This window comes from Onychomys torridus, chromosome 16 (genome assembly GCF_903995425.1).
Source record: "Onychomys torridus chromosome 16, mOncTor1.1, whole genome shotgun sequence".
NCBI classification, from domain to species: domain Eukaryota; kingdom Metazoa; phylum Chordata; class Mammalia; order Rodentia; family Cricetidae; genus Onychomys; species Onychomys torridus.
In genome coordinates, this window is record NC_050458.1 from 2,143,709 (window position 1) to 2,158,067 (window position 14,359).

The 14,359-nt window shown below is 43.6% G+C and overlaps 1 protein-coding gene across 4 annotated transcripts in view; it reads right to left on the bottom strand.

Moving 5' to 3' along the window:
- Window positions 1–1,255: 1,255 nt before the first annotated feature.
- The window catches only part of Nipal2 (NIPA like domain containing 2), a 99,703-nt gene continuing 86,599 nt past the window's right edge, over window positions 1,256–14,359 (bottom strand). The window contains exons 9-12 of one of the 4 annotated variants that reach the window (XR_004946800.1): window positions 13,186–13,249; window positions 12,050–12,144; window positions 6,784–6,886; window positions 1,256–3,548 (exon numbers count right to left, since the gene is read on the bottom strand). Coding sequence is in view for 2 of the 4 variants with exons in the window: in XM_036208724.1 (XP_036064617.1) it covers window positions 10,450–10,562; window positions 12,050–12,144; window positions 13,186–13,249 (272 nt within the window). In the remaining 2 variants the exon portion in view is untranslated. Of the gene's footprint in view, window positions 3,573–6,470; window positions 6,887–9,835; window positions 10,563–12,049; window positions 12,145–13,185; window positions 13,250–14,359 lie in introns of those variants that run through there. The other 3 variants (XR_004946799.1, XM_036208725.1, XM_036208724.1) reach the window with 3 other exon arrangements.

A 14,359-nucleotide genomic window follows, 5' to 3' on the forward strand; every position in this document is an offset into this window, starting at 1 on the left:
TTCATTAACAACAACAACAACAACAACAACCCATCAGTTAACGGGCTTGGGTTTGTTCTCAGCCGTTTTTTTTTTGATAGGCTGTAGTACTAATGTTCTGAGCATCCCTGGCCACGGGGTAAATGTTTTTTCCATTACTGACTTGTGGTGCAAAACACCAGCAAGGAAAGTGAAGTCGTTCTCACTGTTTTTGGACAGAGACAACACGTGCAGCATGTGGGCTGTGAGAAGGGCCAAGTACCAATTTACAGTGAAGACCTATTGCCTTGGTCCACCCAGGAATGGTCCATCCATCACTCAGGCCTTCTGTCCAAACATGCCTGGCATCCCAGTGGTTATGAGAAAGGACACACAGACATGCCGTGTGTGTTACATCTGATGTCGGGGCCACCTTTGCTCTGTCCTTTTGGGTAGCTTTTCCTGTCTGGCCAGGGTGTACCAGGGATTAACTCTGATGTCACATGTCCACATGATTGGGAAGGGAAAGGGGGTGTTGGTGCCAGGCACAGGTCCCAGACCCCCAATTCTTTCACATTTTCATCATCTCCCCTACATCCGCTGATGTAACTAGATAGATGGGACAGTGGGGTCACCAGAGGCACACAAGCAGTAGCAAACCTTTCTCTGAATAGTGCTAGAAAAAAAGAATCTTGAAACTAACAACCCCCAAGTAAACTTGCATGTAACAAAAGGTGGGGAGATAGAAATGTGGAAACGTCCCCTCAAGAAAATCCAACATGGCTCTGTGAAGAGAGTAAACAGCAAGTATCAGGAAGCTATGTTTTGTTTGCTGCTGTCTTTACTTTCCCTTGACTCAGTGGAAAATGAGTCTAGATTCCACAAAACTCCTCGGTGAACAGCAAACACAACCTGCGGCCGGGCCAAGTCAGCGAGGTTTGGATGCAGTTCTACTCTGTGGAGACCTTGGAAGGCCGGGGGCTGAGCCCAGCAGGAAGCGGGTGGTTCACTTTAGATAAGGCTGTAGAGTGGCCAGCCAGGCCATTGTGCTCACGCCCAGAGACAGTGCTGTCCTTTACAGGTCTGTATGCTGTCACGCTCTGGGTAGTGTCCATACTGGAGGGGAGACAGCCGAGGGGGAGCTCCCTGGAGGTGGTGGAGAGTAAGCAGTGGGAGGAAGGCGCTGGGGACAGCGATGTCATCTGGTCTGAAGGCAGTTTTAGAGTTCCTAACTTGGAGCAGGCATGCATGGCTTGCAGGGGCGGGGGTGGGGAAAGGGGTGGAGTGGGGTGGGGTGGGGTGGGTGGTGGCCTCACTACCTGAAGGGTCTCTTCTCACTCTTATTCGCTCATTCCTCTGGTTTGCGCTGACCCACCCACCCAGCTGTGCACTCCCCTGTGGACGGAATAGAGGCAAGTTTTTGCTGTTGCACCCTGGTTTTGCTTGCTTTTGTGACCGTGATCTTTCCACTTTGAAGAGGCTCCCTTCTGCCCCGTTTCCTCAGCACCTCTTTCTGTACCCGCTTTTTTGCTTAGCCATACCTAAGCCGTCATTAGATGAATACATGAGTGACTCTGAGCCTTTAAAAACTAACAAAGTAGTGTTCATTAAAATAAAGCCAGGCAGTTTCCCAAGGCTTTCTTGTCACGCACACAGGCTCATCTTTTCTTTCTTGCCTGAAATTCTGCTTCCTCTGGTGTCGATTCCCACTGACCGGTTTGCACTATAGTCTGAGACAATGCCCACTTTTATGGAGCCAGAAGCCACACTTAACATCAAGGCCTTTTGGGGGTCTGTGGTCCCCTGACTGGCTGGGGGCTGAGTGGGTATTGTAAGCACCTCTGAAGTGAGGGACTGAGCTCCTGTGGCTCTCAGAGCCAGACTAGGTCCCCAGTAGCTCCCTGAAACACACCGTTGTCCCCAGTCCCTAACCCTAACACTTACAGTCTCTGACTCTCTTCTTTTTCCTCCTTCTCAACTGACAGCTCTGAGCTCTTTGGTTTCATCCTCTCTCCTCGCTAACTTCAGCCAAGGTCCTCTGCTGACCTTTCCTCCTTCGTGCTGTGGCACCATGGACTCCTCACCTGTGACTGCACCCATGCCTCCCATGTTCCCCAGGGCCATCTCGGAAGTCACTGTTTAGCCTGGGGTCCAGCCACAGCTGCTCGTTTCCAGTAAGAAAAGATGGGCTGCAAATGCACGCTTGGAATCAAATCCTCATCTCACACAGACAGAGAAGACTGAAGGATGATGGGAAGTCTCAGTTTTGTGAGGGAATTCCTGAAGATGCTGACAAGGTCTTTATGGTTTTCGTCAGAAATGGCCTCCTAGGCCCACGTTTGGAACATCTACTTTGAAGGCTGTGGAGGCTTTCAGAAGTGAGGCTTGGCTGTCAGAAGTAGAAAGTTCCCCTTGTGCCTGGTTCTGACCTGCCCTCGGCTTCCATGTCTGGAAGCTCTACAGGGGGAGCTGCCCCCACCACCATGCCTTCCCCTTTGTGCTGGACCAAAACTTGTGAAACTGTGAACCAAGCCAACTTTTCCTTAGGTTGTTTCTGCCATGGACTTGACGCTACCAACCAGAAAGTGACTAATGTGGTCCTTTTTAGTTATTTATTATTATTTTTTTATGTGTGTGAATGTTTATATCTGTGGATGCTGTGTAGGCCAGAGGTGAACATTAAGTATCCTTTTCAATTTTGGGGAGTCAGGATATCACACTGATCCTGGAGTTAATTGGCTGGTAGATTGAACTCAGGTCCTCCAGTTTGTGTGACAAGCATTTGACTATCTGGGCCAACTCTCAGCCAGGAAAGTTCTAATACAATATGTATGGTCATGTTGCATTCTTAGATATGAAGCCATACCTAACGCCACCATTTTCTTCTCAAGTCTAGTATATACCCGATCCAGCCACTCAAGGCCTTTGGAGCTGACCTCCCCACGTGACAGGCATATACCGAGCTTGTTTGAGCTGTTACTCGTCTCTCTTTGTTTTGGTGGGGCTTTCTCCAATTCCTGGTTCTTCAAAGACCATGTTGATCTGTATATTCATTTTCTAGGTCACTGCAACAAATTATCACATGCTTGATGGCTTGATAGTCAGCAGGGCAGTGCTCCCTATGAAGTCCCTAAAAGAGTCATCCTTGATTTCTTCTAGGTTCTGGTGGCTCCAGGTATTTTCGTTGTGATTTCAAGACTCATTTCTGCCTCCATTTTCAAGAGACTAAGTCTGAGTTTTCCCATCTTCTATCTTTTTAAAGGATACCCACTTTAGGGGCCACCCAAGTAATTCAGGTTGATCTCCCTCTACAGGACCTTAATTATCAGGGCCAGGGAGATTGCTCCGTGGTTAAAGCTCCTGCTGTACAAATGTGAGAACCAGAGTTCAGATCCCCAGATCCCATGTAAATGTTGGGTTGTCATGATGGCTCACCTGTAATTCTAGTACTTGGAAGGCAGAGATGGGGACACCCCACAGCAAGCTGCAGAGCCAGACTAGCCCAGTCCATGAGTCTTGGGTTAAACTGAGAGACTTTGCCTCAATGAATAAGGACGATCAAGGAGGACTCCTGGTACCATCCATGGCTTCTGTATGCATGCATGCACCAAACACTGCATTACATGAGAAGAGAGGGGTGAATGGAGAGGAGGGGGAGAGAGAGATCTTAATAACTTTTTCAAAAAACCTTTCCCCAAATAAGAGCTTTACCCATGACTTTCTGGGCTGCAGAGAGAGCATCCATTTTGTGCCACCAGCCTACCACCACCTTATTCCTCTAGACCACTTAACCTTTATCTTGTTATAGCTCCCAGCTTGTCTGCTCAAGCGCCCCAAGAAAGACATTTCTGACATGCCATTGAGCCACGTAGGGATTGTAGCAGTAGTGGTAAGAATAGGATAAGAGTTATATGTCAGGCTGGAGAGATGGCTCAGCAGTTGAGAGCCATCTGGCTGCCCTTCCAGAGGTCCTGGGTTCAATTCTCAGCACCCACATGGCAGCTCACAACTGTCTGTAACTCAGTTCCAGGGGACCCGACACCATGGCAAAACACCAATGCACATAAAATGAAAAACAAACTAAGAAATTTAAAAAAAGAGTTGTATATCTTGGGTGTATGGCCAGTGTACTGGTCAAGTCACTGGAGTCTGTGCAGGGCTGGGACACGGTAGGGTTGTACAAGACTAGACTTGAGGGCTAACTTCCTCTGCACACATAGGAGCGGCCTTCTCATGACCCTAAAAGGAAGATTTCATGACTTCCTTAAATGCCATGCTCCAGGTGTCACTCTCAAGTCATCTGACCCTAATCTCTGGTTTTCTAATGTGGAAGTGTAGAGAAGGCCTCCCTATCGGGTAATTTGTAAGAATAAAATGAGCAACTCAAATAGAAGATGAAGCATAGTCTCTGCCTGGCACACTGTGGGCTCAGTAAATAATACCTGTTATTTCCACAACCGAACGGTAAGCTCCCAAGACGCTGGTCCTCATGCTCATTCATTTTATGTCCCTAAGGACTATAAGCTGTCAAGATTTGGAAGCAGCCAAGATGTCCTTTGGTAGATGAATGGTAAACTGAGGTACATCCAGATAGTGGCACCTTACTTAGTACTAAGCAGAAATAGATTACCACGCCATGAGAGGACAAGGAAAGATAAATGAATACTAAGAAATGAAAGCAGCCGGGCTCAAAGGGCTGTGTGTATGGTATGAGAAAAACTGTATGAGGTTCCAGAAACAGCAAAACTTCCATGACAGCAAAACAACCAGAGGCTAAGTGGGGAGGGAAGGTTGGGGGAGCACAGAGATTTCAGAGCATCTTTGGTACAACACTGTGATGGTAGATGAGTGTCACTAAACCTTTAATCAAGTTGCAGAATACACACTTCTAAGAACACTGTCTTAGTTATGGTTTCTATTGCATTGATGAAATACCATGACTATAAGCAACTTGGGAAGTTCTTTTGCTTAGCCTTCTTGTATCACAGTCCATTATTGAAGGAAGTCAGGGCAGGAACTGAAGCAGAGGCGACAGAGAGGTGCTGCTTACTGGCTTGCTCTTCCTGGCTTGCTTAGCCTGCTTTCTATTTTTTAAAAGTGATATTTATTTATTTATTAAATGTTTTTCATTTATTTTACATACCAACTACATTTTCCCCTCCTCTCTCCTCCTATTCCCTCCCCCACCTCCCATCTATGTGTCACCATCTCCCCCAACCCCATTCTGAAAGGGGCATCAGCTTGCTTTCTTATAGGGTTCAGCATCATCAGCCCAGGGTGGCATCACCTATAATAGGCTGGGCCTTTCCACATTAATCACTAATCAAGAAAATGCCCCACAGGCTTTTCTACAGGCAGTCTTATGAAGGCATTTTTCAACTGTGATTCCAACCTCACAGATAACTCTAGCTTGTAGCAAGTTCACAAAAACAAAAAACCAAAACTGACCTAGAACAAGGACCATAATGGAGATGAGGAATGAGGCATGATAAGGATTCATGGGAATAAGTTCACTGATGGTACCAAATATGCCACTGTAAGGGAGAAGGTTGATAAAGAGGAGGCTGTGCAAGCATGGGGACTGGAATTATGTGGGAAATCTCTATACCTTCTGCTCAGTGTTCAAGAAGCAAAATCAAAAGTGTTCTAAAACAACACCAAACCAAACACACACTAAAAATAGTAGGCAACCAATTTCAATCTAGTGGCTTCATGAGTATTTGTCAGCTTGAGTCATTTGGTAATTGGATGAATAGTCTGTAATCAGGCAATGATCCTAAGCTTTGCGTCTCCAGCTCAAGCACTCTCAAGCTGACTCATTTTCTTGTAGGTGCATTGTGTTCAGAAGGCTTAGGTAAAGTGCTCTGGACATGGGGAGGAAAGCCCAAACCTCAGACAGTTTCTGAGGTTTGTTTTAAAATTAAAACCAGGAAAGGAAAGGTTCTGGAAGTGGACGTGCTGGGAGACTGGTCACGCCTGCAGAGCAGCGGCTCACCCTTGGAAGGAGGTTCTTGCTGGAACATGGACTATCTTGCATCTTGCCCAGGACTCTGTAAAGTTCCTAGCAATGGCTTGCTCAGCTGGGTGTACCTTGAAAAGTCATTTATTTGCTATGGGGTTGATATTCCTCTTTTCTGCTGTGGTTGGTACTCAGTAAGTCTCAATAAGGACCCACAGGGGGTTTTCCTAGTTCGGCCATAGCTCTTGGAGCCAGTTGTTCTCCTGGCACAGGACAGCATGTTGTGTGGTACCCTCAGGCTGGTAAGAACAGGACAGACAAGAATTTCTGGGTGGGAAGGCTCTTCCTTGGATTTCCACAATTGCCGTTTTAAAGCAATGTGTTCAATAGCCCCAGACTGGTCTATGTTTGAAACCATGTATGTGGGGATTATTTTTTTGTTTTTTAATTTTTGCTTCTAGATGATCATAATAAGAGCCAAGCTGTTGGTGAGTCTAATGATTAGAAGCAGCCTCAAAATTCCTTATACAATCTTCACTTCAATTTTGAGCTAACAGCAGTGCAGAATGTGTGGTGTTTACCTAGCAATCTCCCTAAGAGACTACATGAGAGACATGGAGGCAAGGTAAATGTGTATTAAGAAATGAAAGAAACCAGGCTCAAAAGGCTGCATATTGTATGATCCCAGCTATATGACATCCCAAAAAAGTGAAACTTCAACAGAAAAATGACTGAGTTGAGGGATGGACAGATGCCATTTGACGCGTGCATTAGGCTTAGAGTTGCTTAAAGATTGCCTTAATAGCAAGCCACAGGGTTTGCATAAAGCAAACTGGACAGATGCTGGGAAGGTTCATTTTACTCACTGCTGTGTTCATAGCCTTCATATTTCTATTAAATTGGCATCCCAGAGGCAGGCTTCAAAGGGGCCAAGCATGTGCAGTCACTATTCCTGGATGTGTTGTGTGCCTGGAAAACACAGAACATGCAGATCGTTCTTGGCTTCATATCTCTGTTCATCTGAGTCATGTTCACCATCACACCTGCTTTCTTTGGAGCCAAACTTAGACATTGTCACATTATTCTTCAATAGCCACGAGGTTGCACACATCCATGAAATCTTCCTCTTTTCCTTCTTTTTCCACTAATAGAACAGAAACTCCAGCGCTATACATGTATGTGGAGGTGGGGGTGGTAGTGTGTGTGTGTGTGTGTGTGTGTGTGTGTGTGAAGAATATATTCTGAATTTCTGCTTGAAAAATCTTTTGGTGTATTAGTTTTCAAGGGATTTTGCTAATGAGAGTGTTATAGCATAGGGTAAGCAAGCATTTGAACTAAGTGGTCAGATGGGAGAGACCTCTGCACTCATTGACTACGAGAGTTAACACTACAAAGCAATTACCAGAGTGGTACGTGGGACTGGGTAAATTCTTCCAGCCGGTTTAGTGATGTTCATAAAAGAATCACTGCTTTCCAAAGAGACAAAGTTGGACTCTGAGAATAAACTCATAACAAATCCATTTATTTCTTATATAAGCAAAATGATCCTAATATAAATATCAAGCATTTGATTTGTCACAAACCATGAAGTGTCAATTTTTTCTTTTTTTTTTTTTTTTTTTAGCTCTCCAGTGCTCAAGAAACAAGAAAAAAGTTGGATAGAAAGGGCAAAAGAGTCTGGACCAGGCCTTGGCAAAATACAGCCATGGATTGGCTACTATTTTCTTGTTGTTAATAACTACAGATGTACACCCATTCTCATTTGTTTACATATTGTCTATGGCCACATTTGTGCTATGATGGAATAAGCTGAGCAGCGAGAGACAGATACCATATGGACAACACAAACCCCCAAATATTTACTTTTTAAGTCTTTACTGAAAAAGCCAATCCTTGGTGTAGACAAACAGTCAGATGAGCCAAATGTTGGCTGAAGGTTCCCAGCTTACAACTCCAGAAGGGGTGGATTGGCTTTGGCTGTTATCATGAAAAAGAGGAAGAGAAGCGCTCTACAGGCCAGTAGACTTCTATCCACCTTGGTTTGGTGTACCACAGTCAATAAAATTAGGTCTGAATACATCTAACCTTGATTTCAAAAGCATTTCTGTACCAAATAATGAATTTCATTTCTCAAAACCTTTAATGCAGGTTACTGTTGTTAAGCTTATGTGTGCAAAATTCTATAGTGCTCAAAATTGGGTGTTGTAACTATGAATGTGGTCCTAGTTCAAGGAAAATTCATTGTTCTAATTGCTTCCCAATTTTTGAAACTAATGTCAAGATTTACTAGAAATTTGTTGTTTAAAGCACCAGACACATAACTTAGCTGAGCCTCCCAGAGCCAACATGCTGCACGCATTCAGTAAAGCATGTCATTAATTATCCAACTCTTGCATCCAGATTAATGGGACACTTTTCACAGTGGCAGGAACTGTTAATAATAATTTGAAGTCAGAGATGGGCTTTGGTTTATTCCAGTTTGGTCAGGAGTTCAGGTTATAATAAATAAAACATTTAAAGACTAGAAACAATTAAGATTAGCATCTCCCTAGCTCCAAGTTTAGCACCATGCACAAACACAAATCTTCAGTGACACTGGGTGGCATGATCAAAGTGTCATTAACTTTATTATTTAATTACAATAAATGTGTCCTTTTTTCTCATTGTTTTAAATATTAGGTATAGCATAAACAATAAAAGTTACTACAGATTCTGCCTGCAAATGTATGTTAGTGAGTGTGCTTAGGGGTAGCAGAGAAGTCATAAGAGGCACAGGTTCTTCTATTGGCTATAGTCGATGGCCAGATTCAAGGAGCTAAGACCCAGTTCTCTGATCATGATTTTTCTTTTCTAGAAAAATTGGCCAAGTGTAACCAGAAGTTTCTCAGTCCTGCCTGGCCCCACGGTCCTGCAGCTGCTTATAAAATAATCACACAGAGGCTTATATTAATTACAAACTATATGGCCTATGGCTTCAGCTTCTTGCTAGCTAACTCTTGCATATTAAATTAATCCATTCCTATTAATCTATATGTTGCCACATGGCCATGGCATTGCCAGTCTGCTGGCATCTTGTTGCTCCTTTGGCAGCGGCTAGTATATCCCTTGACTCTGCCTTTCTTCTCTCTGTATCTGCTTGGATTTCCAGCCTGACTGTAAGCTTTCTTGCCAGAGGCCAAAACTACTTTGTTTATTATCCAATGGGAGCCACACATATTCACAGCATACAGAAAGAAATCCCACAGTAGCAAAGCTTCAGAGGACTTGGAGGGAGAAACAGTGTGTAGTATGAATATCCTAAGAATCTAAATGCCATTTTGAGACTTGTATTGGAAGCTAAAACATAGAAACCCACCCAATAAAGTATAGGGTTTGTAACAACTTAAGGCATATGAAATGTTCTCCTTCAATTTCAATGTAAATATAATAGGATCATAAGGCTGGAGAAAATGCTACCATTCTAGAGTTTTATTGAAAAAATAAACATTGCTGCAAAATTTTTAACACTTTAAAAATTTGTGTGTCATACTTAACAAACACAAACCATGATAAAATATGTGCTGTTTGAATTTTAGTACATATGCCACAGAGGTGAGCACCATTTTGTCTTAAATACTCCCCACCCCATTTTTTTTTTTTTTTTAAGTTTTTGAGACATGGTTTCTCTGTGTAACCCTGGCTGTCCCGGAGCTCACTCTGTAGACCAGGCTGGCCCTGAACTCAGAGAGCTATCTGCCTCTGCCTCCCCAGTGCTGGGTTTAAAGGTGTGTATCACTACTGCCCAGCATAGGTTCCCCACCACCACCTTGTTTTTTCAGGAGCTGAGGACCAAACCCAGGGCCTTGTGCTTGCTAGGCAAGTGCTCTACCACTGAGCTAAATCCCCAATCCCTATAGGCCCCCTTTTTAAGCAAAAAAAAAAAAAAAAAAGCTAGCAGTCAGGTCTTTTGAGTGTTTGGTATATACCATCACAGAATACCATTTGTAAATTCTGCTTTTTAAAGAGGCCCTTTATTTTCAAAGGAGGATTTTAACAGAGTTGGTTTTCTGAAAAGAAGATCTGCCATCCTGACAGGGAAAAAGGAGTAAGTCCTCACGAAAGGCTCGTAGAAGATGCCTGAGAGAAGCACATCAGACCTTTCTTAAAGACAGGTTGTGGCAGCAGAGAGTGTTTTGAAGCCAACAAGCTGACTCTGCAAGCCACATGGAAGAGCAGCCTATGCCTTCTATGGCCAAATCTCGAGCGCACATTTTTGTGTGACATCTGCTCAAGCAGCCAGGCTCTCATTAAGATACAGCCAGTTAGATGATCGCTAGGGAGAGATGCAGGGTGTGGGGAGCACTTTGAGTTACATTCCATGAAAGCATTAGACTGTTAGAGATTAGGAGGGCCTGACTGTCCACAGTGGGGGAGAGGCCTGAATCGAATGTGCGCACATGTCAGCGTGAAATAGCTGCTGACACAAGCTGAACATGTGCGATTTTTAAAAGGTGGTGTTGGATAACAGGCCAACAGCCATCCCTCTCAGCATTTTAGGCTTCCTTCTTCTCTCCACTCTGGCTCCGGGTTGAGTCACTGCCATCAGGCAAGGCTCCATAGGATAAGCCATTTGAATCTGGTTGTATTTTGTCCAACATTTGTTTCCCTGTGGAGATAATAATCATAAAAGACCTTTTGAGCTCTTAAAAGATAAAAATGTCCTAATAATTTCTCTCCAGTTCTGGCCACATTTTTGCCTTTAAAAAAATACTATGTGGTTACCCTCTCAATGAAAAAGATAAAATGTCAAGGAAGGAAAGGCCCACAAAAATCTAGTATTTGTCATGTGGTCACACACTTATCCATATGACATCTGCCCGCTCTGCACAGGCATGGAGACAGGTTGGAGCGATCAGGAGAGGCACAGAACTAGTCACTCATCTCCAGACCTTTCAACACAGTGTTTTGTCTCCCCTCTTGTCTATACAACAACACAGGAAACATCATGGAACAGAGCTCTAAGAGCCACTGCAGATCCTATACATGAAGCAGAAAATAGTTACAAACAAATAAACAACAACAACAAAAAAAAAACATTTTATTTTTTGGCATTGTTATTTCTTAAAAAAAAAAATCAGTTTTAAATGAGCCCTAATGAGCATTGCTGCTGCTAATACCAATCCTATCACTGAGTGCTCTTGATTAGGTAGCTCACATAGCAAAGGGAATACCAAACTCACTCCCTTGGTCTTCATTTCTCAGTCTCACAGAAACTTTAGTGATTTTTTTGCTTTAAAGGCATGATGGACAGAATGGTGGACAAAACTATCTCTACTATTGCATAGAAACCTGTAGGTCACCCAAAACCCCTAGCAAAGCTGGGAGTGGGTGGGTGAGTTAGGGTGGGAGGGTGCTAAGGATGGCTGCCCTTGCTCTGGATTTTGCTTCTGTGTGTACTGTATGCACAAGGTGGGTTGTTTCTCAGTGGAAACGAGCATTGGAAAGATGGTACCCATTGGCCCAGTCTGCATGAATGAAGTGAGGAAGGAGAATGTTCATGTCCTGGTGATGGTGGTGGTCACTCTTGGCATCACAGTGAACAAGCTGCCTCAGTCTTCCTCAGGAATGCTATTCTTTAGCATCTGGACCATCAGTCCTTGGGTATCCCATCAAAACACCTGTAGGTGTCAGGAATTTGCCATTCCCCATGCATCCATGTCCTTTGACACTTTAAGGAAATCCCATGTGATCCTCCAAGTGACCCACATTAAGGGACTCTGGTAAGTTCCTCAACAACCTCATTGCTCTGTGCCGAACATATCTATAAATTATCAACATTATACCTCCCTGGGCTTCATCACTAAATGCAATTCTTGAGGTAAAAATTATGTTCTTATGTTAGCATCTAAAATAGTGCCAACAATGATTAATTTATAAGGGTAAAATTTCTTTCTGTATTCTAAAAAGATGACTTTGTTTGTGTGTATATGCGTGCATGGAGGTCAGAACACTTATAAGGTTGGGTATCACCTTCAACCACGTAAACTTGTGTCATCAAGCTTGGTGGCAAGCACTTTTATCCACTGAACCATCTCAGGCCCAAGGACAATCTATTATAAATTAGAGAAAAAAATACATATCTTTTTTTCTTACCAGGAATATTCCCAAAATCAATAAAAGACTGTTGTAGATGGTCATTTTCTCTATTTCTCGTCACCAAAAATACTCCAAGGAATGAGAGAAAGCACCTGTAAGAAACATGCTAATGAAGAACACAAGAATACTGAAACAGCCATTGCATTAAATAACTGTACCCTAACTTTACATGATGACATGAAGTCCATCAGTTTTGTATGTCCCACTTCTCATGGTAAGCTGCCTCAAACTTGTCTTAATTCTTACAGCCAGTAAGAGTTATACCCAGAACCAAGACTTGGGCAGTTTCCAATAAATCCCTGCCCCAGGTTTTCACCATCTGGAGGCTAATTCAGGCTCTAAACCCTTTGGGTAGACACTAGGTCTCATTTTCTATCCATGCATGCCCAGACCCATTACTGGCATGCAACACAAGTGAAAAACAAGCTATTCTTTAATTTTCTAAGAATTCTCATTGTCCTTGGCCATAAGAGTAGTCATAGTTTCCAGACCCCAGAAGTTTGGCCGCACCCAAATGTCTTATGAAATTAAATTTTCAAGATAGATGGTTTCCTATGTTGAAAATAGACTAGGCTCAAGTTTGCATAACAATGGTCATGCTGAATAGCAGATCAAGAGGCAGCTGAGCTAATGGGGTGCGCCTGGGGCCAACGGCAGCAGCTATTCATTGGCAGCACATCATCAAGGTCCAGCTCTCTGTTTGCCAGCAATGTCAGCAGTGACATGCACCACGTCTCTAGAAAGGGCCAAACTGGGTGTTTTATGACCAAAAGGGCAGCTATCAACCTGAAGCTACTTCATCTAAGACTAGAATCTACCAGCCTTGGCCTTTCGCTTGGGTGATCCGACCTAGGAGCTCTCAGGGAGGTGGTCTGATAGAGAACTAAACGGCTATGGAGGAACCACAGACACCAGTGGATTTATGATTGGGGCGGAACTGAAAATCTCAGTGTTTCAGAACTCTCAAAGGGGGACACAAGCCACAAAGCCAAGAGCACAAAGCCCTGTGTAGAGTGTTAAGTTGAAAAATATGTTTCTTGTAGTATGTTCCAATTTTCTATACTTGAGGTACTGTGCCAAAAATCTATTACAAAATTAATAGAACTTCATATACCTCTGAGACTTGTACTCACCCAAAGAGATATATAAACACAGTGAGAAGGGCAGCACCAAGGAACTCCTGGTAAAACACGATACCTGTATAAGAAGAGGACAGAGCTAATTTTAGGGCAGGGGCATTTATAATAGCAACACATTTTTTTTTAAATTGTGTAAATAGCTGGGCATCGGTGGTGCACACCTTTAATCCCAGCACTCGGGAGGCAGAGGCAGGCAGATCTCTGTGAGTTTGAGGCCAGCCTGGGCTACAGAGAGAGATCCCAGGACAGTCACCAAAACTACAAGGAGAAACCCTATCTCAAAAAACCAAAAAAAAAAAAAAAAAAAAAAAAAAATCGTGTAAATATATGTGTGGTTTCCCTTAAAATGTATATTCAATATTTTAATTTAAAAAACTCTGTGTGTTATTCTTACATTTCAAGCTACTCAAAAGACTTGCATGGTCTTGTAGACTTAATATAATTATCAATGTTATAAAACCAACGTAGGTTTCGTAAGCAGAAATTTCATTTTTGTCTATATGTGCATGTATTTGCATATGCATGCATAGTCATATGTGTGTGTATGCCAGAGGCCAGAGCACAACCTGTGTCTTTTCTTACGAGCTGTACGTCCACCTTGTTTTTAGAGGCAGAGTCTCTTACTGACCTGGAACTTACCAATGTGGCTCGGCTGGCTAGCCAGCCTCTGGGGTCACAGATACAGCTCCCCTCCCCCTTTTTAAATGGGGGTTTGCTCTGGGGATTGAACTCAGGTCCTCATGCTTGTGTGGAAAGCCCTTTACTGAGATGTTTTCCCAGCACTGTAAACAGTGATGTCTTATTCAGTCCAGGGTTTCTCTGTGGAACACGCAAGAGAACCAAACTCCAGCAACCATCTTCCACCTATGGTTTTCATCAGTGAACCCACCCGCTGTGAGAACCCAGCTGGGTGCTGAGGCCACTGTCATGGCAGGTCTGCCCCAGGCTGCCTGCTGCAGCAATGTTATCTCTTTGGCTATGTCCTAAGTCCTGTAAGTCTGGCCAGATGCCCATACAGGCACTAGAGGAATCTCTGGCAACTGGGCATTGCCTTGACCCATTTTTCTCCATAGAGCTTCCAGCCATTTTCTTCCTCTGGTTTTCCCCTATGGGCCATGGGGAAAAAGCATGTATCATCTGGTTTAATGACTTCTCTTCTCTTCCAGTT